This window comes from Onychomys torridus, chromosome 13 (assembly GCF_903995425.1).
Source record: "Onychomys torridus chromosome 13, mOncTor1.1, whole genome shotgun sequence".
In the NCBI taxonomy this organism is placed as follows: Eukaryota; Metazoa; Chordata; class Mammalia; order Rodentia; family Cricetidae; genus Onychomys; species Onychomys torridus.
In genome coordinates this window covers 67,078,565-67,105,018 of record NC_050455.1, presented here as the reverse complement: position 1 = coordinate 67,105,018, position 26,454 = coordinate 67,078,565, and the positions used below count along the sequence as shown (strand labels likewise).

Sequence of the window (26,454 nt, the reverse complement as noted above, 5' to 3'; positions counted from 1 at the left end):
GAGGTCATTTGGTAAAGCCACACTCTGGTGGCCCATTAGCTTTTCATCCTTCTAAATGCAGGATAGAGGAATAGCTAAGCCCAGAAAATCTGTAAAAGCCGATAATGCCAAAATTACACATGTTCACACACAAACACAACGGCTGCGTCTCTGTCTCTCTGTCTCTCAGTCTGTCTTTGTCTCCCCCCCCCCCCGGCACCCCCTCTGCGGTTTTAACCTGCCAATATGTATCATGATGTCTTTTGGTTTAGGCAGAATTACATGTGTTTAAAAAGGCAAGCCAAAAGTTTCTCATTGGTGGTAAGCCCTTCCCCAAACAAAACAACAACAAAACTGTCTACACTTCCTCTTCTTCCTTTTAACTCACAACTAAAACAATAGCAGCAAACACTGAACGTTTATCGTGTGTTAATCAGACATCCTGATAATACCATACATTTATAAGTAATGTTCATGACTTCTTCATTCCCTATGGTAACCCTCCAGGACAGAGTATTGCCAATAGTGACAGGTGAGAAGATCAAGCTTAGAGGCTTTAAGTAATGTCTTCAGATCGCAGTTAACATAGAGCAGGGCTTGAAAGGACATCAAAGCTCTGATTTCAAAAGACAAGTGGTGCCTTTATAACCTCGGCTGAGCAGCTTGCATATTCTGTTCAGCAGCCTGCATTAAGTCACGTGATCTAGTGAAACCAAACAATTTACTGATATTGATGTTGTGAGTATGCGGAAGAATTGCGCAACAGTTCTAGAGGTACGGTCTGTTTAGGGCAAATGAAATATTAACAGATAAAACACAACTCTAATTGAACGGATTTCATTGAACTAGGCCTGTGACTTTCAAGGTAGAAAAGACTGTATTCAAAGAATAGACAGTATGACCTTAGCATTCACTCTGGTGCAGAACTTGAGTGAGCTCTTGTAAAAAATCTAGTCAATGATTGCACATACTAAACCAGCAAGAGCATCCAGAGGTGTGCCCTGTTCAGTGCAGAAGCTCTCACAGCAGCCAGGATCTCAGACAGTTAGAGAGTGCATGTACTGGCTTATTGCAGCCATTGCATTAAAATGCTGCTCAGAGAGGGGGAGATGCAGAAATATTGTCTGCATCCAAACAGTCTCGCTAGGACCAAACAAACAGAAAAAAAAAAAATACAAAATACAAAATGCAGCTGAATAATGCACTCACCTCCAGGATTAATTTGCAAATAGGTACAATGTTTCTAGCTTCCAGAGGCCAGGCAGCAAACAGTCAGCCAAGGACTGCCAGGGTACAAACCAACCTTAGTCCAACACTTTCATGGAACTATATATAATAATCTCATTGTTCTTCCAACACCTGCTACCCAGGAGTGGCTGCCCCTACCCATTAGTGTGCGTTTGTCTCTGTGTACTGCCTGAGCAGCCTAACCAACTGTGTTTAGCTGCCATGCCTGTCCAGTTGTGTGATTTGGGGCAATATGTTACCCTTGGAATGTGGCAAGTAGGGAGTGTATGAATGAAACCAAATAATCCGAGGAAAATGCTCAGATGAGGCAACACTTTGTACTACTTCACTATTGTTGCTTATCAGAAGCCCTTGAAAAATTTTTAAATAAGCTAAAAGATTGTGTCATGAAAAATAAAAGTAAGACCTTAGTTAGCTAGCTTATAGTAAAGACTCCAGAAATGGTAGGAGAAATGATCTCCCCATCCTTGCCACCTGGAGAAAGAGGTGAATAGACTTGAGTCTTGGTGTGATAAAATGTCCCAGGACTTGTTCTAATCACATGTGGAATGACACACAGACATGGAAATGATTTTAATGAAGGAAGACATTTATGGCCATAGATCCCTATAAACAGAGGGATGGCAATGGTGTGTCTTGCAGGGCCACTTGGAAAAGCACCAGTCAGTGAGCAGGCAGAGAGGTGAGGGGAACGTGTGAGTGGAAGCTTTGCTCTGTTTTTCATAGGAAGGAATAGATGAGGCAATCTAGGTGGAGCTCACATTGGCTACCTATTTCATTTCTGTGAGCTGCAGGGTACAGAGATTGCTGTTACTGACCTGGTACCTGGTTCTCAGTAATCCTGAAGCAGAAAAATAAGAGTTCAGACAGATCAGAGCTCCAAGAAGGAGCTGGTTGGCAGGAAAGGACTCAATTGGTTAGTTTGCATGTGAAAGATGTGTTCTAGGGGAGTCCTCTGCCATTCCTAGGAATAACCTATTCCTCTGAAGATAGAAAATCCTGTGGCTCTCCAAAATTAATAAGGCATCAAACAAATACATAATAATAATAATAATAATAATAATAATAATAATAATAATAATATTAAGCATCACCCTGCACTCCTGAGTGGCAGTGGTAGGATTGGCACTTAGAGGCATGGTGAGTTCTACCAAACTCTCATCTGTCTAGATGGGTGTCTCCTAGGTGAAGCAGTGCTCTGCAAATATCTACAGTGGAGAGTTTGTTGATGGGCTGAAGGCAGCCACAGCACCCTACTCTCTGGCATTCTCTGTGGTCCAGATGATTTGGGGAGACCAAGAACTGACCTTTTTGGCTTTGAGCCCTTCCTAACTGCTTTACAACTGATAATACATGACATAAATGACCAAGAGAAATTTGATTATCTCAGCCACGTGAGACTCTGGGCATACTTACAGTTCCTAGACACAGACTGCCTGGGACCAATTTGCCCCACATTGGGCGCCAGATATTGGTGAAATTATTAAGGCCACTCCATGTAGTTAAAAAGGAGGTTTATTTTGTGGGGTAACTTACAAATGAAGGGGTAGGTTGCAGGGTCTGGGAAAGGGGTGGCGCAGTCCGGCGGTGTTCTCTGGAGAACTCTGCTCGGTCTACCTCCAGCGTCCAGCGTCCAGGAACCAAGAGAGAGACCTCTTCCCGATCCTTGGTCTTCCGCTTCCTCCTTCGCCCTGCCTTGTGGGCGTGACCATTACCGAAGCCTCAATGGGGGTTGAAACTTCCAGGCCAATGCTGGGATGGCTATCCACTACATCCTGGTCTTACCTTGTATCAGTCACCATCATCCCCAAGCTTGGTGGTAGTCTGAAGCCCTAATCATGTGGTTGACAGGCAAGACTTCCCTACTAGGTTTCCCCTACTCTGTTATTTAATTTGCTTTCAGGAAAAAGGCCTGTGGTGTCCGAGACGCTTGGGAATACACAGATGTGTTTAAACAACTGGCTTTCTTCACAGGGTCTGCCTTAATTCAATAATCTCTTCCCTTCTTCATTGGACAAGCAAATGATGTTTGGAAGAAAACATTTCTTTCTCAATTCCAAGCCAGTACCACAAAATGAACATTGAGTTCAGGGACTGAAATTCCCCAAGGCGGGAGGGTAGAGAGACCCAATGACTGCTGCAGAGCTGGAGCCAGAATGTAGGGTGAGATACTGTCCAGGCAGCCCCGGGCTCTTTCAGAAGCCACTAAACTTCATAGGGTCCTGAGCAAGGAGGTGGGAATTTAAGGGCTTAGCGGAGTCAACTTCAATCCCACAGGCCCCAGTTAGCTCCAGTTTCAGTCATTGGCCTCTGATTCTTCCCCTGGCCTCACCTGCCGTCAACAAGAAAGGAACAAATGACAGGACATGTCAATGAGTTAGGCACATGTGTCCTTCTCATGCAAAGACATCAAGTTCTACCGTCCTTCTGTTACATGGGAACAGCACATTTCAACAGGAGGCAAACAGTGATAATGTCCTATAGATTAAAACACGTTAATAAATATGCCCTTGTTTTACTGGAAAACTTAATTTAGCTTCCTGTTAGCATCTGAGCTAGTAGCTACTTAGTTAATTCCCCGTCGGCACTTCCTCTGGGGACAAACACAGGGAATTCAGTGTCTAGTTCTTTAGGCTAGACTCTCGCTTCTGCTTGCATGCTTCCAAATTCAGACTCTAGTTGAGATGAGAAAATATGAATTATTTACTCTCTCTATCTCGGGATCTCAGTTTATTCCTTTTTAAAGGGGGAATGAATATAAGGCCTCAGCAAATGGGTCATAGTCAATGGGAAATGGATCACCGAGACATGGAAATGATTTGGTTTGGTCTGGCCTCTCTGTCTGGCCACCAAGTATCTAAATAGCATCTGGAATTCCAGGACTAGAAGAGGAGGTTGCAGGCAGGTAACTTAAGTCTCCATATGCTCTTTAGGTTCCAGATGGCACCGTGTACAAGTGGCTTTAAATGTGGCCAGGGCAGAAAAGAAGGAGCTGGGTTTGCCTCCGCACTGAGGTGGGAGCAGACATAAGGACTAAATGTGTAGCTACAGATGAGCAATCTTTCTACTTCACTCCTAGAATTCTTAGGAAAAAGGGCTGCTCCAAGTCATATCTCTCTGTGCTTCTAGATTCATGGATTAGCTGCTGCTGATTGGGTTGAATTTATCTTTGTTGATCTCATCTTGGAACCTTTTCCTATGAACCTAATACCACATATGGAAAAGGCCTAGCTTTAACTGTGACAGAGATGCACTGGCTTTTCTTGGGTGACTGAGAACATGGCTTGAACAGTCAACTGTGCATCATGCCTGTTAGGATTGCTGAAAGGCCGTGGAGTCTTGGAAAATGTACAAATGCTGTTTTTAATATAACAAAGGATGTGTATTAGTTCACACTTCACACCTGCTAATCTGCCTTTCTCAACATTCCACAACAACAACCACATGTATGAGGAAAGGCAATACGCAAAGCGGATGACGGCCAAATGATGCTATGGAAACAAATGGGTTGAAGAGAGAAGAGGAGAGTCTAAATATCACATACCCATGCCCATAATTCAGGGAGAATTAGAAGAGTTGATCCATGGTACGAAGACATGACTTTCTTGAGTGTGGAGCTTTTATAGAACACATGAGATCCCTTCTAATTACCATGGGAGAAGAAGTATTTGTGTTTTGCACTTAACTGACTCCCTCAAGCGGGCAAGCTCTCTGAGGCTTACTGTAGGACGTCAAGCAGCAGAAGAGGCTGCTGTGGTCCAGGTGTGGCACTGAGGATCAGCCCATTTACTCTGCATCAACAATTAGCTTGAGCTCCTGCTGAGTTTCATAGGAACTGGACTGGTGGGAATGGCGGTGAGGTGGGTGGGGGGATTCTCTCTTACATACTATTTTAGGGAAACCTGTAATTGAATCTCCTTTCTGCAGCCGCTGTGGCAAAGCAGGATGACAGTCACAGTGTCAGGGAGAAATTGCTCCCACGGAGCAGGATGGGAGAAACTGAAGAACAATCGAGAAACCAAGAGCAAGGTCCCTACCCTCCAGTGAAGCCATGGCCAGGCATGAGAGGGGAGGTGTTGGGAGAGCAGGGCCCCTCTGGTCCCACCCACAAAGGGCTAGCAGCTCACAGTGCCCATGGAGGCAGACCCTTCTACGTCTCCGTTCTCTCTCCACCACGGCTTGTAAGTATTAGCCTGATGTTGTTTACTTCTTCTCCCAATCTCTCCAAGGAATATGATTCACACGTTTTCAGATTTATTTGAACAAAATGCAATAAATATGCTGCTTCAATTTTAACTGCTGGCCTGTAGCCAGGGTTTTTAATGAATCTGGCCTGTGCTACTGAACTGTTCGAGGATCTCCAGGGCTCTGGGCACTGGGAGATTATACACAGTGGTTTGCACACACATATGCATGGAGATACACACACATACACACACACACACACACACACACACACACACACACACACACACACACAGCTCTCATGCCGCACACCCAACTCCTATTCCCTGGGGGCCAGTGACTCACAGTCAACTGCAGGTTTTTTTAGCGCAGAGTCTAGTTAAAATTAGCTGGGGTCTGCATTGTTCAATGAGAGGAGGAAGATTCCTTGTCTTCTTTCATGGCTGTATGGAAATGACATCTTTAAACAGCCACCCCACCCCCTTTGAATTGCTGGGCTGACCCCCCAAAAGCCTCCATCATCAGCTTCTTCCCTTCTTCCTTTGTTATCTTGCTAATGGTCAGTAGAGCAGGCCCAGCCTGTGGGGACTTCCATATGAAAACAGCTTGCTATGGGGATTTAATGTAGACATAAAAGGATCCTGAATTGATTTTCACCACAACCAAGTAGTCTGTGTTGTGGGCGTTAGAGAGGTACAGAGACATAGGAGGGAAGAGGGTCTTGCACTGTTTCATGGGAGAAGGGAATAAACAAGACCAACAGCAAACTCAGACGCTTTTCCCAGACCTTCCAGAAAACGTGTCCTGCACAGAGAGGAACCACAGAATCCACAGACTGTGTCCCCCAGGTGTCCCTACTCCTTCTGACTTCAGAAACATATCCTTGAGAATCCGGGGCCCCTGTGTTGAGTATAGGACCAATGCTCTAACAGTGTAGTTGGCTTCTGAGAACCTCGTCCTCCTGAGGGTTAGTGGGATGTCCTCAGTGGTCCTTGCAGCCCTGATATTCTATTATCCTGACATCTGGGCTGTAGAATTCCAGTGGTTCTCCTCCACCATGTTTTACCCTGGTGGTATTTCAGAATTAAAACTTTCACAGCTAAACTCTCCTCATTTTTTTTTTTTTGTTTTCCTGAAATTAAAAAATAAATTGCTTTTTTTTTTCCCTTCTCTGATTCCTGAAATTGTAAAACACCACGCCTTCCCATGTATAATATTCTTCAATTGCAAAATACTTCTTATATAGTCTGGGAAAATGGACCATCTTGCTTCAACTTTAAACTGTAATGTTCATGTTGTGGTTTGTGTTCTGGTGAATTGCTCTTCCAATGCCCTTTCAAAACATTGCTGTAGTTCAAGGAAACATGAGTTTGTTTACTATGTGATCGCTGGTGAGACCCTCTCAGAAACACACATACAATGTGGCTACCGACTCTCTTCTTATATTAATAATTATATTATTGGGAAGTCAAAATTTCTGTGATGTATAATAATGTTAATAACAATATGTCTCCTAGGAGACAAGTGGCATATTAACTACTTAATGGTCCCCTTCCCTTTCATTTAAGCCTTGCATCAAAATGCTTGAGATATCTCTGTTTAGTCTTACTTTTGAACAGAGAAAGAATCTAATGCTGAATTTGTTTGTGAAAATCAGGACACTACTTGATGCATCTGACTGGTCCTGAGAGTTTAAACTGTCATATAGTCAAACTAATTAAAGGGTGGTGCTCCATTTGAGGTCAAGGGGGTAGAAGCGCTGAGTGAGGAAGATTGTCTGATGGGAGTGTGCAAGGAGTAGCCAAGGATGACAGAGGGAGGCTCCAGTCCACAGGTGAGAAAAAAAAGTAGGATTGTGGATGAGGATGCTATTAGGAACCCAGCAGACCACAGACAGCCTCTCCCAGTCTTCTTTCCAAATGCAAGAGCCTTTGATGAGACCTTAAAGAGAAAAAGCCTCTACCTGCCCAAACCAGGAACCCAGGAGCTCTCAACTCTGGGTGTTCTTCAAATAAATTTCTGGCTTGTGGAAAAGCTGCCCTCAGATAACTTTGATTATTTAGAAAAACACATTCCTCTTGTTACATAACCAAGGCTGGAAAAATCATGTTTTACTGTCAGTTTTATTACTCAGGAAATGTAATAATTTCCAGGTTTGAGAAATACAGTCGGACGTTTTATTTTCCTTGACAAATAGAAATTAAATTGTTTCTATTTATCCTGTATAATATGTTGTTCTGAAATATGTATATATAGCAGGATAGTTAAATCGAGCTGAGTAGCATATCCATTAGCTCACAGACTTGGAATTTTTGTGAGGACATTTTTGAAAATTTTCTTTTAAATATTACATTTGCTTTATTGACATTTCCTGACCACTTCATTTGCTTTATGGCTCTTGATTTCAGCTTGAGGAGTCTAACTCCTGGGCTCATGTCAGTCCTGGCTGCCTTTTATTAGTTCTGAGTTCATGAGAGTTTCCATAGTTGTGGCTTATTTGCACATTTTTTAGATTCATTTTTAATAATTTTTCATACAATATATTTAATTATACTCTTCCCCTTTCCCCAACTCTTCCCATACCCTCCCTGCCTTCTTACCCATGTGTCCTCATGTTCTTTCTCTCTCAAAAACAACAGCAAAAAAACAAATGACAAAAGATCGCCAAGCAAAACAGCAAGTATACGAAACATCATGGAGTCTGTTTTGTGTTAGCTAACCACCTCTGGGCATGGGGCTTTCCATGGAGTGTGCTTGATGTACCCATTGATACTCAGCTGGAGAAAACTGATTTTCCCCTTCCCCAGCAGCTATCAGTTGAAAATACCTTCTTGGTTAGAGGTGGGGCTTTGAGTCTACTTCTGGATTTTGTCTGATTTAAAGCTATGCAGGATTTTGCATGTTGTCACAGTCCCTATGAGTTCATATGTACATTGGTCCTGTTCTATCTGGACGACGCTGTTCTTTTGGAGTCATCTACCACTTCTGTCTGGCTCTTAGGATCTTTCCACCTCCTCTTCTACATAGATCCTTGAGTTATGAGAGGAGGGAATTGATAAAGACATTCCATTTAGGACTGAATTCTCCAAAGTCTCTCGCTTTCTGTAAATTTGTCCAGTTATGGATCTCTGTGTTCATATTATGTACCACAAAAAGAAGCTTCTCTGATGAGGGCTGAGTGAGGCACTGACCAGTGGCTGTAGCAGTATGTCATTCATAGTCATTTTATTGCTACATTTCTTTAGCAGAAGAATAGTGGTAGTTTTTGTTTTGGTTTGGATTGGTTTTGGTTTTCTCCCTAGGGCCTATAACCTACCTAATAGCAGGCTCCTGGCCACTGTAGCAGTGTCAAGTAGATTCTTTCTCATGAAGTGGAGCATAAATCCAAATGAAAAAGTGCTTGGTTACTATCATGTTTATGCCACTAATGCACAAGTCTATCTCACTGGTGGGTCACTATTGTAGGTCATGGGGTTTATAACTGGGTAACATTTATGATTTCCATTCTTGTGACCTATTTATACATTCCTTAAGTTTAGGGGGGGGAAATCAAATTCTTCAACTTCTTAGTCCAAATTAGGACATTTTTTTCCCCTAGAGAAAATGAAGAAACAAGCCACTTAAAGACAAGGATTATTTCCCTTCAACTTTGCCTAAAGGACCTACATAGGAACTACCTCTGCTTTCCCGGTTACTCTCAGGTGTTCAGACACTAACATGCCAATATAGATTTCAAATATCTTGGGAAAGAAAGTCTGCCTCAAAGAAGTTACAGCACAAAGACTTCATTCAAATTCCTAGAAACACTAAGTTGTTGTAAGAACCCAAACAGCCTCATTTTCCTCATACATAAAATATGGTTGGTGTATATTAGTGTTGTTGGATATTACATTAAAGGTGATACATGTAATCCTTTCTAAATTCTATGAGGAAACCATGGGCAGTTAGTTGGCCCTGAGATAACCACAAAGATTTTGTTAGAAAATGGCTTCCCCTGTAAGGCACCACCAAAGGCATCCCCGAGGCATGACATTTTATCACTAGGTAGCACCTACATGTTTATAATTTTAAATGAATGAATGAATGAATGAATGAATGAATAAATGAAATAAATAAATAAATAAATAAATAAATAAATGGAGCAAGCTCAGGCAAGACTGGACTACTTTCTAGTTTTCCTTTGTGACCATAAACTATACAATGAACAACATCCAAAGTCATTCCTACCAGCATGATCTAATGCATCCCTTGGACGTGTGCAAAATGTTCATATAACACAGGTGCTAAGTGGGCCATCCAATGTCATAGATCCATCTATAAATTTGAGTTTTTCTGTGTTGTACTCATCTCAGTGTCCATTATCCCTGTTTCTCCAGTGGATGGAGGAAATTGAGTTGATATGACCTGTCACTAATACAGTGATGGCCATCACTGCCTTGCCCTTTACCAGTTTTATACTAATGCTTCCTCACCCCCACATTGTTTGATATGGTCTCAAGGTCCTCCAAAGTCTTTTTTAACTATAGTTGTTCAGTAGATGTGTGAGTAAAGAAATGGACAAATGAGTGAATATATGAATGGTCATAATGTCTCAGTGCAGTGGTATCAATCGATAACTTGCACTAAACAAACCATGAGAATTGAATTAATAAATTAATACAGTTTGGGATTTGTATTATTAACTATCTTGACTATTTTCAACAACTTACAAGATGCCATCATTTACAGCTATATTACACCTACCTCTTGAAGAATTGACAATAACCAAGTGTGGTGGGGCACACCTTTAATCTCAATACTGGAGAGGCAGAGGTAGAAGGATCTCTATGAGTTTGAGACCAGCTTGGTCCACACAATGGGTTCCAGGTCAGACAGGAATATATAATGAGACTCTGTTCAAAAATAAAAAATTGATATTGGTCCTCCATAGAAATCAGATGTCTTTCCTTTCCTATCTCTATTTGCTTCATTAAATTATTTGCTTGGTGTCTACATAGTGTTCACTCACCAATGAAATATCTACTCCCAGTCACTGTTATATTCACCTGTCACCACTTTCCAAAATGTCTTCTTCTCCGTCCTGTGTTCCAACATTTCTTAATCTGAGATTTGGTGTTTGCATAAAGTCCTTCAAAAACTGTGAATACCTAGCCTGTGAAGTCAGGAAGCAACATCGGACATTCCACTGCAGACTGATAAGAATCCACACAAGTAGAACACACAGATAGACAGCGCTTTATCTTGAGGATGTGTTCTGGCTTTCTCAACCCTTATCTGCAATGTTCTGCAAGTAGTGAGCTAGCTTAATACACACAAAAGACTTTTTTTTTTTTTCAAAACCATGACTTCAGTATGGAATTAAGTGTCTTCTGACCGAGAACCTTAACTTACACCTCAATGTTTCCCCCGTTAAGCTTAGAAAGGAACTTCTAAAGCAAAAAGTGTAGAGAGAACAGAGAAGGGAGAAAGCAAATAGGAGTATATAAGTCAGGACAAACAGGTTAGCCTCGTCATCAGAGATTTCATTTCTGACCTAGATTTACAAAGGTTTTTTATGTGATGACCATGTCCTCAGACCCACAGGGGACAGCTTTTGTCTCTTGAACCCAACTTGTGCAATAAAAGACAAGCCATTACAATCCATGCCCAGGTGTATCTATAGAGCAGTGCTTCCTAACTACTCATTACCCCAGCCCTTTGTACCATCGCAAACTTGGGACAAGCCACCTTCCCACCCACTCAGAAAACCTGCATGCGAGCCACAGGTATTTGTCTTCAGACCTTCATATTTAGGTCTGAGGTAAAGGTAAAGTGCTCTTTGCATCATGGAGTAATGGGAATCACTGAGAAGTCTCACTCACTAGCTTAGACAGCTGTGCTTTGAACCTTAGTAATAGAACAAAGCTCAGCCTTAACCATGTTAAAATGCCCCTCCTCCAAAAATTATCTCATTGTTCACACTGTAGCCTTTACTATGGTATCTATATCAGTATAAATTCTTATTCTTTCTTTTTTCCTAGACAGGGTTTCTCTGTGTAGCCTGGATGTCCTGGAACTTACATTATATGTGTTTTTTATTGAACCTAAACAATAAATAATTCCATTATTTAACTAGTACATTAGAATATACTTGCTAAAATCGCAGCAGTAAGTCTCTAGCTTGGTCCCAGGGGCAAGGGAAGGTAATGTGGGTGGTCTTTTCCACTCAGGGTAGATTGTTATTTTTATTTAAATTTCTCATTTCTGAATCTTATTTCTTCAAGTAGGCAGTCAGCTTCCCTAAGAGTGGACTGTTCTTACGTGTTGAGGACCCCCCAGAGGACCTGAAATTGCTGTGTTCACAGTAGGCAAGAAAACTCTTCTTGCTGACTAACACACGAACAAAACTGGTTTCCATCAGCTAGCAATTTACTGAAAATGTAGCATCAAGTTAAATATTTGGGAGTTAATACAACTTTGCTTCCTGGGGCCTCTGCTTTCAAATAGGATGGCTGAGATGGGGCAGTCGCTTGGCCAACAACTCTTCCTCCAGGTTGTGAGCATTTCCACAACTCCTTTGGTAGCAACTTCCAACCTAATTGCCTTTAGTTTCTGCCCCTTGTGCTGAAGACTGAACCCAGGGACTCACACATGCTGGGTGACTCCTTTGCAACATCCCAGGTTCCCTAGACCTACCCCTAGCTGGCCTATTCTGAGCATGTTCTCTGCCACAGCCACCGAGTAAGCATTTCACAGGCATTATCAGTTTAATCCCTATCACAACCTTCCAAGGGAGATAGTTTATTAAACTTTTTTTCTTACAAAGTAAGGAAAGTGAAGCTTTAAAAGGTTAAATCATTTAAACGAGGTCAACCACCTAGTTAAGTGATAGCGAGTGGATTTTTAACCAAGGTCCCTCCAGCTGTAGGGTCACAATCTTATCCCCAGCTTAAATCTCTTTTCCCTTGAAGTGGTTTATTCCCAATTATGGGCTCACACATTTGGATTCTGCTTCCTGCATGAAACGTTCCTCTTTTCATATCTTTGCCTTCTCTTCCTCCTTTCTCTGAGGTAAAGCTTATAAATTGTCACAAGTGCTTTTTATTGTGAGCTAACATCCCATGCTCTCGTCTCCAACCCCTATGACCTTGAATATTGGAGACTGCTTCTGGGAATATGTCGGTTCCCTTCTTGAATGTCAGATTGTCTTTGGAGCTCCTTGGTCTTCCAAATGGAACCCAGATTACAGAAGTTCTTGTTACCTTTCCTCTGTCATGACAGGGCTGCAGGTAATGGAACTGACTCCTGTCACTCTTTGTAAAATGTAATAATCTCTTCGCTAGTGCCAAGCCTCTGTCATAACAGTTTCCCCTATGGTCTCAAGATTCTTCATCCACACTGTCTACATCTGGAAATTCCCCTACTATTTTCTGCATGACTTAAAGACCTCCCTAAATATGTCAACTATTGAAATACTTCCCTTTTATCTTAAACCATACTATCACTCGGGCTACAATATGAAGATGTGTTATCAGTTAGCGCTGTGCACCACAGAGTAATTTGAATCAGTGCAGGCATCCCTCTAATCAAACTTACTTTAGACCACTTTGGGGTCTAAGCAGCGGTAGAATTACCTTAGAAGACGGTTGAGAAAATGTGTTGCACTCATTTCTTAAACAGAATCAACCAAGTACAAAGCAATGTTGAGATGCATTTAACCTCATTAGTTTCCAGAGGACCGACTACCTCCAATCCATTGGGGTTGAGCTACATTAGCGAGACTCAACTATTTCCAAATCTCATTTACATAATGGATGAGATGTGAAATGAACCCGATGCAAGAGGAGCCACCCAGAGGCACTAAAGTTTATCACAATATGTAAGAATTCTTTTAGATCATTGCATTAAATTCCTACTAACAAGATAACAAATTAATTGCCTTTATTACTGGACTAGCCCAAAGTCTATTGAGTACAAGAGTATCAACCTAGAAAAGCAGCTGGGTTTCCAAGGACAAGCAGAAGGGGTGAGTATGGGAAGGGGGTGAGCATTTCCTTGATTTTTCTCTTGCCCCTTTAAGAAATTCCTGGCACCTCTGTAATCTGATGGTGGACTTTGGCTTTATTAGTGAGGTAGGCAAGGATGAGTAAATCAACTGTATCAGACAAGCCTCGGGACATCCAGAAATTGATCATTCTGCCGAAATAAGCACTCTGTGTTTATTAGCTGGGAGTTCATCGCTATCGTTTCCCCTCATCCAGTTCCTAAGAGATTTCAAAGCCATCATCATGGTATTAGCTCGTCGAACTGAGCTACTAGAGATAAAGATTAGGAGATCTATCTAATGATGCTTTGGAGGTGCTGTGATTCTGTGGTTTTCTTCCTTTCTTCTATTGCAAGGAAGAGAGCCTTCCTTCCTAGTCTTTGTATATATGTACACACCTGCACACAATCACAGTGTGTTTGTATCCAGTGAGATGAATTCAAATAGTGGAATAAGGTGGATGATTTTAAGAAATTCTTTAAAGGTCGTAAAACAGTGAATTCTTCTTTGCTGTCCATAAAGAGGTGACCACTTAACAGAGGGAATATGTGTTACATTGATTTCTCCAGCAAGAGACAAGAGACAATGGGCAGTGTTGCACTGAGAATAATTAGATTCAATCATCACGTTTATAATCAAAACCTCCATCGACGATTAGACATCTAGATGTGGCCAAGAGGATGACTGCATCTGAAACCCATCTCTCACAAACCAGTAAATGTGCATTTATCTATTCATATCTATATTGATAAACACACATCACTAAGCTCCTGATATCAAGCTTTTGCTCAGTGTGCCTTCTAAAGAAGCAGTAATCAAAATGCAAATAAGGTGACCCAGTTAGCAGCACATGGAGATCTGTATTGCCACCCAGATGTGCTGTGCAACTGTGTGCTCTGGAAGTAGAAGGAAAGACACTACAAAAGATGCTTACACTAACTGATGCTGATTCAAAGCCCTGCCCATTCTGGAGACTCCAGGGAAGAATCTTCCAAAAACAATGGCCCTCTAGTGTATATCACAACTATTGTTGTTTGTTTGGTCTGTTTCTAAGCTTCCCTGTGAATATAGACTCACAAGAATGCACCAGGGGGCCAAGAAAACTTGTTCTGTAAAGTTCGAATCTTCACCCTTGAAGCACATAGGCAGCATGCTGGACTGAGATGATGAGAGGGTATTTTGCTGCAATCAGAGGACAAATGTGTTTGGTTTGCTAGTGTGCAACACTGGGTAAAACAAATTGCTTTCTCTCAGCAGGGTAGGGCCCAACTGATTTCCATCCAAAAGAAGCTACTTTGCCTTACTTGACTGAGGTCCCCATGTATTCTTCAAAAGCTTATTGCAAAGCTTTATACACAGTTCAGTAGTAAAATTATAACTGACCTGCTCTCCAAGGATATAAAGAATATACTAGAAGCATTGTACTATTAAATTGATTTTAATTACATGTGTGGATTTGTTCCTCCCTTGTTATTACCTTTTGTAAATCCCCTTACTATATTTTCGATAGAACAGGCAACCCTATTGTCTGCGTTTTTAAAACATGGATGAAATTACATCAGCATTACATTGGTTTTATCTGCCCTTTGTCCTTTTGTGGTATGTATGATGTGTGTGTGTGTGTGTGTGTGTGGGGAGAGAGAGAGAGAGAGAGAGAGAGAGAGAGAGAGAGAGAGAGAGAGAGGAGATTTTAGATAAGGATTTTTGTCAGAACCCAAAAGTATCTGTGAATCTTACTCAGGGTGCAGAATTTGTTTGCTATGTTACATGTTATTCTTTTAAATGATCTGATGTCTGAGCTGTAGTATGATTCCAAAGCCTCGTAACTTGGAATGTTTCTTTGCAGTTTTGGTAGTATCTTAAGGGTCTTTGGGATGGTATCACTGAGCATTTACAAAAATCCCCTTTCTGCTTGCAAAACTTTTCCACTACAACACCAAGAGAGACTAATTCTGAATCATTGTAATGTATTCATAAAGTAAAATACACTTCCATGTAAGCCTGTCTACAATTACAACAGATGCAAATGGTTACCCTTTCAGTCCATTTATGAACGTCTAAAGCAAGAGAGGTAAGAAAAAAATCATACTCTTCTGATGCTTCTCTGACATGTGAAAGCTTACAATCAGAACAATGGACTAGAATAGATTCTGGCCAAAGGGGAAGAAGCAGAAGCATCCCTAACAGTCTCCAACTTCATCCAGCAAGTGTGGGGAAGAGCCAGTGGCTCGTAATTCCGGCCTCTTATTTCTCATCTTATCAACTTACTTACCTCTGATGTGATTTATCATAATCACTGAACAATTTATTTGTATCAGTTTTATGCTGGAAATACATTTTTAAAAGGCTGAAGTCAATGCATCCTAAGGAATCGAAACTGCAGAGCATAAACATAACTTAAACATGAGGAGTAAGTTTTAAAGAACGTGTGTTGCTGAGAAAGAGAAATAGTGGACATAATGAATATTTAGGAAGGTGAGGCATTGTAATAAGGATGTTTTTTCACTAATATTAGTTTTCCCTCATTATTGCAACAAATTTCTACAAACTTAGTGGTTTAAATAAGGCAAATGTTTCGTAGGACATTATTGGAAATCAGAAGGCCAAAGTGGGTCTCCCTGAGCCAAACTCAAGAGAAGGTTTTATCCTGGAAGCCATAGTGGAGTGATTTCTTCGATTTTTCTGCCTTTTTTGTAAAGGCATCTGCATTCCTTGGCCTGTGCCTTCTTTCTTGTGTCTTAAAAGCCAGTGGCAAAGCTTCTACCCCAATCTTCCCTCCCCGCACCCACGTCATCACATATATTTCATGTTCCTTACCTTATTGCTCTTGTGATTACGTTGTGGCCATTTGGATAAATACATACATTTTCCCAATTTGGGTTTAGCTGATTGGAAGCATCATGCTAGCTGTCTCCATCCTTTAGTTCTTTCTTGCATTGTTACAGAAAGTATATACAGGTTCTAGGAATTCGGATGCGGATGGTTATTCAGGGAAGAAATAAAAATGGTTTTATACTGGTAGAGAGAAAGTCATCCCCTGTCTTCCTCTCTACCTGTATAAAACCTGCTTATTTCTCACAATGACCTCATTTAAGTGATTAAAGAAACCAAGGCACAGAGCTAACATGACTCCTCCCTCCAAAGTCACGCAGCTGGAAATGCTGTGAGGTATTACTCTAGAAAATATATTTTCACTTCTACATTATGTCAAACAATGATTTTAGATATTAAAATTTTGTGGTTTAATTAGTGAAAGCGACTTTCAAAAGGTTTGGGCCTTGAAGAATAGGTGTGTGGATTGTATTTATTTTTCCATTCAACGAACCATTTTAAGTAGCTCATATCTATTAAACTAAGTTGTGAGGAGCCAAAAGAAAGGCATGATTTTCCACTGTTAGTATTTTGGAGACACCTGGAAAGATTGGCGGAGAAATAAAGAAATAATTACAGGTCAGGACCTGGGTCCTATGTCAGAAGTATGCACAATGAAACAGCAGACTAGGGACGAAATGCTAAGTCCACCTGACTACAGATCGGCATTGGAGTTCTCTCTGCTGCCTTTCCCGATACATCACCCTGTGTTTAGTTTATATATAACTTGTGTGAAAACTTCTCTCAGTTACAGAAAGAACTATGATTTGGTTTCTGTTCTTATTATTTTCTTACTCTACCTGGCTCTCTCTCCACTTCCAGTTACTGGATTCTATCCACATTTCAAGACCTTTGAATGTATGTCTGTTATAAAAAGGTGATCCCATTCAAGCAGAGTTAAAGTCACAGAACTAATGATGTCTGGCCCAGGAATCCTCCTCAGGAGCTACGTATCAGTAAAGAGAGTGGAGGTACAGCCTCTCAGAGACCACGTAGATTTTCTTTGCTTTCTGATTTACGGTAGACTCACCTGGCCACCTATCTTGTCAGGCTTATCAGTTTTGTTTGTTTGCTTGTTTTATCTCATTCTCCTTGGCTAAACTACCTCTGTAAGACAGATATCAAACTGACAAGTTCTGGTAGTTACCTCTGAAGTATTTGCTGGCTTTATATAATTGATTCTAGGCCTGCTGAATAGTATTATACTTAAGAGTGACCTTGCCTAAAATGAAGTAAAACTTATCTGGCACAAAATTAGTGATGACAAGACCATACCTGTTGAATGGGTTGTTTGGTGTCTATGGACACCTTACTTAAAAATCAGCTTATATTCCTCTCTTTAAGACCTGAGGCCACAAGGCATATCTACCCAGGAGCCATGCCTTCTAATTTCCAAAGTTCTCTCTTTACAAAACCTAAGGTCCATGAAGCTATATCCACCTGAATGTGATGCCCCTTTTCTAATGATGTTATATGAATAGCAGAAATTCTGCCTCATGATGGCTAATATTCACAAGCCCTTTATTCCTTGCCCTCATAAAAACCGATGGCTACCCTTTGCCCTACAGAAATCATGAGAGCATAACTCCTTTAAGAAATGGAAACTTCATTTTGATCAGTGCCATATTGCCAGCAAGACAGATATTTGCTAAGTACTTATGAGTTAATGATCAACATGATGCAATAAATAAATAAATAAAACTTTGGGGTCAGAGAAATGGCTCAGCAGGTAAAGACTGTTGCCATGCATATCGCACATCTCACCACAACCCATGTAAAAGTGGAAAGTAAGAATCAACTCGTTAAAGTTGCTCTCTGATGTCTTCATTTGTGCTGTGGCATGTACATGCACACACATAGACACACACAAACATGTGCACACATACACCCACACAAACATGCACTTATACAATACCAAGCATAAAGAATATTTTTAGATAAATAAGATAAAACTTACTGAGTTTGGCACACACACACACAAATATGATGTCATAGAGCTTAAGGCATTCTAGAACTGCATTCAGTTTCTTCTGTAAATTCCCACTGTTGTCCATGAGTAAAGTCCATTTCCACACTACATAGGAGAGAAACAGTAGAATTTTAATTGGCAACTGGTAAAATAAAAAGTGAATGAGTGTTAAAGTTTAAAACCCAAAAGATGGAGCATTGAGAAATTAAAAGCTTTGAACTTAAACATGGATTTTAGCATCACTTCATTCACATGCATGGTCTACAAGCATGGGTTAGTCATCTGGTTCTCTCTGCCTCTGTTTCCTCCCTGGTGGATTGGAGGGCTCCCCATGTACCTCTTACCATCCACAAACAGCATATTTCATGTCAAAAGTCTTTACAAAAATTAAAAGCTACTAAACTGCTCAATGGATTTTAATTCCCCATTCATACCAAACTCTGCAATCTGCAGACTAGGTACAGGTCTAGGAGGTGATAGAAAGGGACAGCCGTCCTAGTGACATTACTCCTGTCCCACTATGCCAGCATAGACATCAGCTGCAAGCATGCATCTGCAAATTTTAGAATTTGCAAATTAATTGAGCTATTCAGCAAGCCTACAGGAGTCAAGTTCCACCTGACAGATACAATGCTCTCTACAGTGTATGTACCAAAATGAAATGGGTGGGATCCATCATGATAAGTTGACATCTCCTTAAGGAAGCCATGTAGCGGACCAAACAGTGAGTTGATATCTCTAGATTCTGTCACCTCTGCCATTTGTGTGGTTTTAGAACAATCATATGACCTGTCTCGAACCTCTGCTTTCTCATCTACTAGATAGGGGAGTGTACAGTAGACATCCATGAAAGGCATTTATTTTCCCCATAAAGAAATGAGAAATGAGTGATAACTAGCTTTATGAACCTGAGAGCAACATACAAATTACTTAAGAGGAGGTGGAGTTTTACTTGCCAAGGTCACAAAGCTCATTAAAGGGATCCTGAGAAAGTCAGTCACCATAGACCCTGCTTTCCACCCTGACCATTGTGACCTTGAATAACCTGGGGAAAAGGTAATTGAGCAGCAACCTCTACTTCAGAAGGAAGAGAATCAAAATATTGAAGCTATTGACTCACCCGTAAGGCAGTAAACTGTGCTTTGGTCCCTGACCTTTCCACATCCTGGGGCAGTCAATAACCTGGCCACTGGATTCAGTGCCTGCCAGTGATTTTGATTGGGAGTAGTTTAACCTTGAACTGAGCTTCAAGTAACCAAGGCAACAGGAAGTCAGTTTCTGCATCTCAGGAGAAGAATCCATAAATCAAGTCCCTAATGCAAACATGGCGTACAGGTGGAGGTTTGAGGGAATGAGTGGTCTGGGAAATTACCCTTGAAAACTAGTGACTGTCCCTTGGCAGACTCCAGCATAGCCACAAAGAGTTTCTAAAAACTTATCAATAGAGGTCAACAGGGTTTTGTGAAATATTTTCATATAAGTACCTTAAATTTTCTCCCAGTTCTGTCTTTTAATTATGAGCAGATGTTAGATTAAGGAAGTTATTACTGCCATTCTTTCTGCCTCTGAAAACACACTGGCCTCTAGAAATGTAAACATCAGTGTACTCTGATGTTGAAGTGTTAAAATGCAGGAGCAATCAGAACTCATCTACCAAGGATGTCCTCTGTACAGACTGCCTACTGAATTGAAAAGGTAACCCTTACCAGAGGTGAACCACCCACCTTTAGGCATGCTCCCATGAAAACAAGGTAGTTTTCAGTGGCCCAATCTGTGCGAGACTCTAATTGGTTTTTTGTTTTGTTTTAATAATCAACTTCCTGCCTCAAAAAGCCCTGTTCTATGAACAGAGAGAGAAGCCAGGCCCGGTCTGGGAAGAAGCTCTCCAAATGTCCCACCATGGACCATCTGCTGTCACTAGATTAAAAGGAAACGAACTCTTACTTCGGCCACCTGCACAATTTCCCAAGGGGCAGCTCTCTTCTCCTATTCCATGCTCTCCAGACCTCTGCTCTCAGAAGGAGTGATAGCCTTTGTTTAAAGTTTATCTGATCGTCTTGTCCATGTATGCTTTTTCTGCATGTCCATCATCCCTTCAAACTCCAAAAATGACCAAGGAAAACATCAGGGCTAGTTTCCTTTTCCTTTCCTTAAATATGGTTTCAAAAGTTGACAACTCCTAAATTGTCTAGGGTTTTTGCAGAAGCTAAACAGTGATCATCTGAATGACAGAGTGTTTTCAGTGTCATTTTATTGCATTTAGCATAGTCTGTATCATAAACACTTGAGTGGCAAAGTATACCCAGCAGGGGCATGATCAGACCAACTCTAATGAGATGATGTGGACTGAGACTAATTTAGAGTGTAAACATTTGCATGAAAATGGGTACAACTGAAATGACTGGGTATCAGTTCGTTCCCAAGTGAGGGTTAAATATTCATCTACTAGTCCTGTTTATTGCCTCCATTCCCCAAACACATCATAATTTAAATAGAAAGGTATCTCTTTACCCTGCATCCGCAGGTACAAAGATGGCTTATCAGTGATTTTTTTTTTCCAAAGCAGCAGTTGTTCAAGGTAATGAATGCTGATAGCTTAGAGTTCCAAAGTGTGTTTGGAAGGAATACTGTTGAGGTCCTATAGCAAACAAAAATGGAGGCTCTATTTTGTTTTGTTCCCTGTCTGCTTGTCCCTGTGATCAGACCTGTTAGCAGCCACAAGGCACATTGGACATTCTACCTCAGTATTGTGCTCTAAGACATTTCTAGATTTTTTTTTCTCCTCAAACTCTCTTTTCTCAATGGAAAAAGAAAGTTGATACATGTTTGTAGTTTCAAGAATATTAGTAGTTGCTAGAAATAGTGGCTCATACCTATAACCCTAGCTCTTGGGAGGCTAAGGCAGGAGGATGACCACCTGAGTGGAAGGCCAGCTTAGGCTACATAGTGAGTTCCTGCACAGCCGGGACTTCAGCGTGAGACCTTTGCTCTCCCATAACATACACCTGTATCACATATGTATAATATAGAATATGATATACATAGAACAGTAAAGTCAATGCTAGGAAGAAAAGGGGAACTCTTCTGATCCCCACTTCCTGTACTCCACCAATCCCTGACCTGCCTTCCTTAGAGTAATTTTTGCTCGCTATTTGGATAGATGTTTGCACAGGGGACTGTAACTACCCTAGGTGTTATGCTTTGTCTATCTTAAGCACACCTACTTACTTTGATGTTCATAGGGTGCACTGCACACTTTTGTGTATCTTTATGGATGTGCCTTGTGATATTGTTACCATGGAACTTGACATTTGTCTCTTTCTGTCTTCAAAATACTCTGAAATGCAAGATCAGAAAAGTGCAGAAATTGTATTAGTCCTGGCATCTTAAGCAAGAGCTGATGAGACAAGAGTGGAAAGTAGGAGGGTAGCAGGGGATAAGACACGACATTAGCATGACCCACTCTCTGGGTGCCTTCAGGTGTGCTGTCCAGTTGTGGAATATGGCTTGTGTCCTCTGCACGAAACATAATGTAATGGACTTGAACTGTGCTCAGTGTTAGTATGGTCCAATGGCTTTAGCATTTTGATCCTGGCTTTAGCATTTTGCAACTGGAGTTATCCAGCTCTACGTAAGAGTAGAAGGACTTGATTCAATTTTCCCTTAAGCTCCCCCAAAAGGGTGTTCTTCTCATCTGTAAAATTGAGAAAATAGTAATAGCCATGGTCATACCTCACTGAATTGCCATGAAGCCAAAGTGATTAAAGGGGAGCTCACTATGGTGATTAAGATAGCATTGCCCAAGGAAGGGACTGCATCACTGGGGTCGGTTACGATGAGAAAAAATCGTGTCAAGAATGACTGACAAAACCCAATTTGTTATTGATGGCCACAGCCTACAGATGGAGGAAGCCTGAATAGATGGCCATTTGACATGGATCAGGCACATTCAACCCTCTAGGCTGAGACATGGTTTACAGCTGGGGATATAGATAGGTGTCCATAAATCCTTCACCATATCAGAAAAGAGAACTGAACCTCTACTTATTGGTTCAAATTGCTTCTGAGGAAGTTGTGGGCTATATTTATCTCCGTATCTATAATAATATGGATAGACAGTTATACATTAGCACTAATCGTAGAAAGTTGCAGAGCATGGAGTGTGTCCTGGATCTCATTCTAAGTGCTTAACATTTCCACTCACTGGATGCTCACCACACCTTACAAAGTTCTGTCATTGTCCCACTTTTTAAGTTAACCATAAAAACTCAAGTTTAAAACTATGAACTTAAATGTTAAGTGACATTAATAAGTAACTTGTTCTTCATGGTAGCCTGGAAATGCCAGAGCTGGGAAACAGGATCCAGATTAAGAAACAGGGGTCCAGAATAGCCCATAAGAGTCTATCAGGAGCTGCAAAATCCTAATCACATGACCTATGATACGTCAAGTCCTGACACTCAGAGTCCTCCAAATCAGCTGTTAAATCCAATCTGTCATGATATTCCTCAGCCTCTACACATCACTATTCTCCATTCAAGTCATTTTTTTAACTTCCACAAATGGGAGAATATCATATTTCTAGTCTAGGCATTTTGTTGGAAGTGACAAAATTTCATTCATTTTAATGTATGAATGATATTCACAGCATACCCCATTTTCTTTATCCATTCAGCTATTTGTGAACACCTAAGATAATCATCTATCTGGAATCCATTCCTTGCTACCTATTATTTTGCTTGTTCTCTTCTCAGCACCAAGAATGGCTTTCCCTCAGCCTCACAGTTCTGCATGATCTCTATTTAATGTCTCTTTCAATGCTGATCTTATAACTGTAGACTCTCCACAGCACCTAGAATGAATAATGCACAAGCCCAAAGGAATTGGCTGCACAGTGTTTTCTTCTCAAATAGTCACTTCTTCCCAGCCAAGTGAGATGGGAGGCTCAGTAGTGTAGGAATCAAGTGAATTACCCTTCATACTCCAGCTGGTGTAATCTCTGTGAAGATGTGCTTCTTGATCCCCAGAAGGCTAATGGATACCTGATACGTTATACTGTTTCATTACATATGTGTGGGCCTCATATCTAATCTAGGCATCCATTCTTGAAAGCCCTTAGTCCTGACCTCACCCTCCAACTAGCCATGGTTATTTTTCTCTTTTAAGTATTCTGTTTCCTTTCTTTTTGCATCTGAAAGAGGACAAGCAATTGGACTATTTACTAAGATCATGCTCAGGTTTTATGATGGTTGTCCCTCTGATCCTTTAAATCAACTACAGGTTCTGGGCTTATTGTTTTTCAGGGATGCCAAGTCCCCACTTAAGAGTGGACCAGACGGCAGCACACAGCAAGAGCGAGGGCTCAGTGTCCACCATAATGGCCAGGAAGAAGCCAACTGCAGTGGACAGTGTTGCAATTCCTTCAGCCCCGGTATTATCTCTCCTTGCTGCATCTGCAGCAACGTCAGATGCAGGTGAGTGTTTTTCACATACTGAAGACAGACACTGAAAAAGTCCTCTATCATGGGGGTCAATGACATCCCAATACAGTGTATACAAGTGTGAAACTGTCAAATCCACACTGAAGGTACAATAAATCTAATAAGTAAATAAAAAATCAACACTGAACACTACAATGAATGTCTATAATTCCAGCACTCAGGAAGTGAAGACAAGAGGATCAGAAGTTCAAGGTCATCCTCCATTATTTACTGAGTTTAAATAAACAAACAAACAAGTAAATAAACTTGTAATAGCAAGGACCAGGGACTGAGAGTGTGACTCAGTGGTAAAGTACTTGTCTGATATGCACAGGTCCCATTCATACTGTCAAAAAATTAATTGGTTAATTAATTTAAAGTAATTGCAGGTTGAGTATCTCTAATCAGAAATGTTGTGCCCAGAAGTGATTGAGAATGCAGTGTGCGGGCCATTTGCATACACATGTTAAGGTATTCAACAGTTTTATTTAGAACTTCTAAAGAAGCAAATTCAGACAGTAGATAACAAACTCCTTCTCAACAAGCTGTCTTTGTTCAGTAACACTGTACATCAGCAGGGCATGGTCCTTCTCACCCATCTAAATGGCCATGTGCCAATCAACTGTCTGTCAACACAACGGGGAAACCAGGTCATGGCTGACTGTGAGGTGACTCAGTCCCACACCACCAAAAACAGGTGCCAGAACCAAAACAACTTGTGGTGGTGCCACTGGTTGTCATCATCACCCAGTGAGTGCTAGGAAGAAAACCTCACTTCTGTCACGGTGCAGATCTGCGGTTACCCTGAAGCTAAGGATAAGGTGCCTGGTGTTCTTCCCTCGAAGCAATTTTAATACATTAAGAATGTTAAGGAAAAAGCAACTAGAAGAATCAAAGAAAACCTTGAAGGATCTCTTTGAAAATAAATATTTAAGGGTTACATGTGGCACATGTCCAAGGCCCTCCCTGCCACCACACACCAGGAAAAACAAGATGCATATATCTACTGAGATATCTTAAGTCTGAGGACGAATGAAATTCATTGACATTTCATATGTACTTCATGGACTATTTTTGATTATTTTATTTTAAGAAGTTCACACATTAGTACCCTGTATTTTCACAGTATCTACTCCTCTTCCCATGCCTCCCCCATATTTTTCTCTCAAATACATGTTCTCTTTTTAATAATTTGTGATTATGTGTGTATGTGCATGTGTGTGTTCTATTAAGTCTAATTACTGTTGCATATATATACATTATAGACATATATACATACATAAACATGTGTGCATATATATGCATATATTTGTATATACATATGTGTGTGTGTATATGTATGTATGTATGTATATATGTGAATGTAGGGTTGACCCACTTTGGCATGGGCAGTCTATCAAGGGCCTGTTCCTGAAGAAAACTGGCTCTCATTCACATCTCCCCGTAGCTCTCCACCTAGAAAAGGGACCTTGTGATTCCTTCCTCTCTCTATGCTGGGATGTTGATGAGTGTGGTCTTATATAGGCAACCATATTGTGTAGAGATCTTGAATGTAACATCTCTGTTGTGTCCAGAAGACACTGTGTTGCAGCTATCCTTCCAGTCCTCTGGCTGTTACAGTCTTTCTGCCCCCCTTTCCATGACATGCCCTGAGCCTTGGCTGTGGGTGATGTTATCCATGTGCCATTTGGGGATGGGCACTCCAGTTGCTTGTTCTCCATACTTTATATTTTTTTGGTTGTGAGCCTAGCCTTTAACAGCTGAGCCATCTCTCCAGCCCTGTTCTCCATACTTTAAATAGTTGTGAATCATGATAGTAGCCTCCATCTGCTTCAGGGGGAAGTTTCTTTGATGAGGACTGAGAGCTTCACTTATAAGGCTGTAAGCATAAATATTTAGAAGACTGAATCAGTGTAACAAAATGGTAGTAGTGAGTTCTCATCTATGGTCAATGACCTCTTCAGCCATGGGTTCTTGACTGGGTTCACAATACAATTCTTGAGTTCCTTCTATTGAGTGGAGTCTTAAGTCCAGTAAGACAGATCTTGATAAATCCCAATATATTGGTGAAAGAATCCACTGCTGGGTATATCTTGCCCAGCTGATCAGTATAGCAGTTTGAAGGTTTGCAGCTGGGTAGGACTGTTGAAAACTTTTCTCCCCTGGTAGCTATTATAGCACCTTCCAATACTAGAAGAGCTAGCTATCAGGGAGGAGGCTTCCAGAGCAGTACCAGCTTGACTTCTCCAAGTCCTGTGACCAAAGTCTGTGATGTCTTAAGCAAGAGAGTCTTACTGTCCAATTCTGGCAGGCAACCAAGAGCAATGACAATAGTCCTAATTGTTTGGGGGTCACACAGACCCTTCTTGATGAACATTTGAACCTCTCCTGGCACTGAGATTTTGTTTGATAATTATATGGCTTCTGGGTGGTGGGTAGTCATTATAGGATTTCATTTTTTATAGCTGAATTTAATTCTATTGTATATATGTACTCCATTCATTATCCATTCATCAGTTGAAGGACATTTAGAATGTGTCTATTTCTTACCTATTGTAACTAGAGTAGCACTAAATATGCAGGATCAAGGATCTCTGTAGTTCATACACTATTTTCATGCAGCTGTGTTTTGGCTGAGACCCATCCATGGAGTCAGGGATAGAATGGTCCATTTGCAGTTTCATATCAGTGCCCCTAAG

At 41.0% G+C, this 26,454-nt stretch overlaps 1 protein-coding gene across 1 annotated transcript in view; it reads left to right on the top strand.

The window, feature by feature from the left end:
- Positions 1-26,454, top strand: part of Setbp1 (SET binding protein 1) — a 193,004-nt gene that overhangs the window by 134,137 nt on the left and 32,413 nt on the right. The window contains exon 5 of the mRNA XM_036204498.1: positions 23,579-23,749. Within this exon, the coding sequence (XP_036060391.1) occupies positions 23,579-23,749 (171 nt within the window). The remainder of the gene's footprint in view (positions 1-23,578; positions 23,750-26,454) is intronic.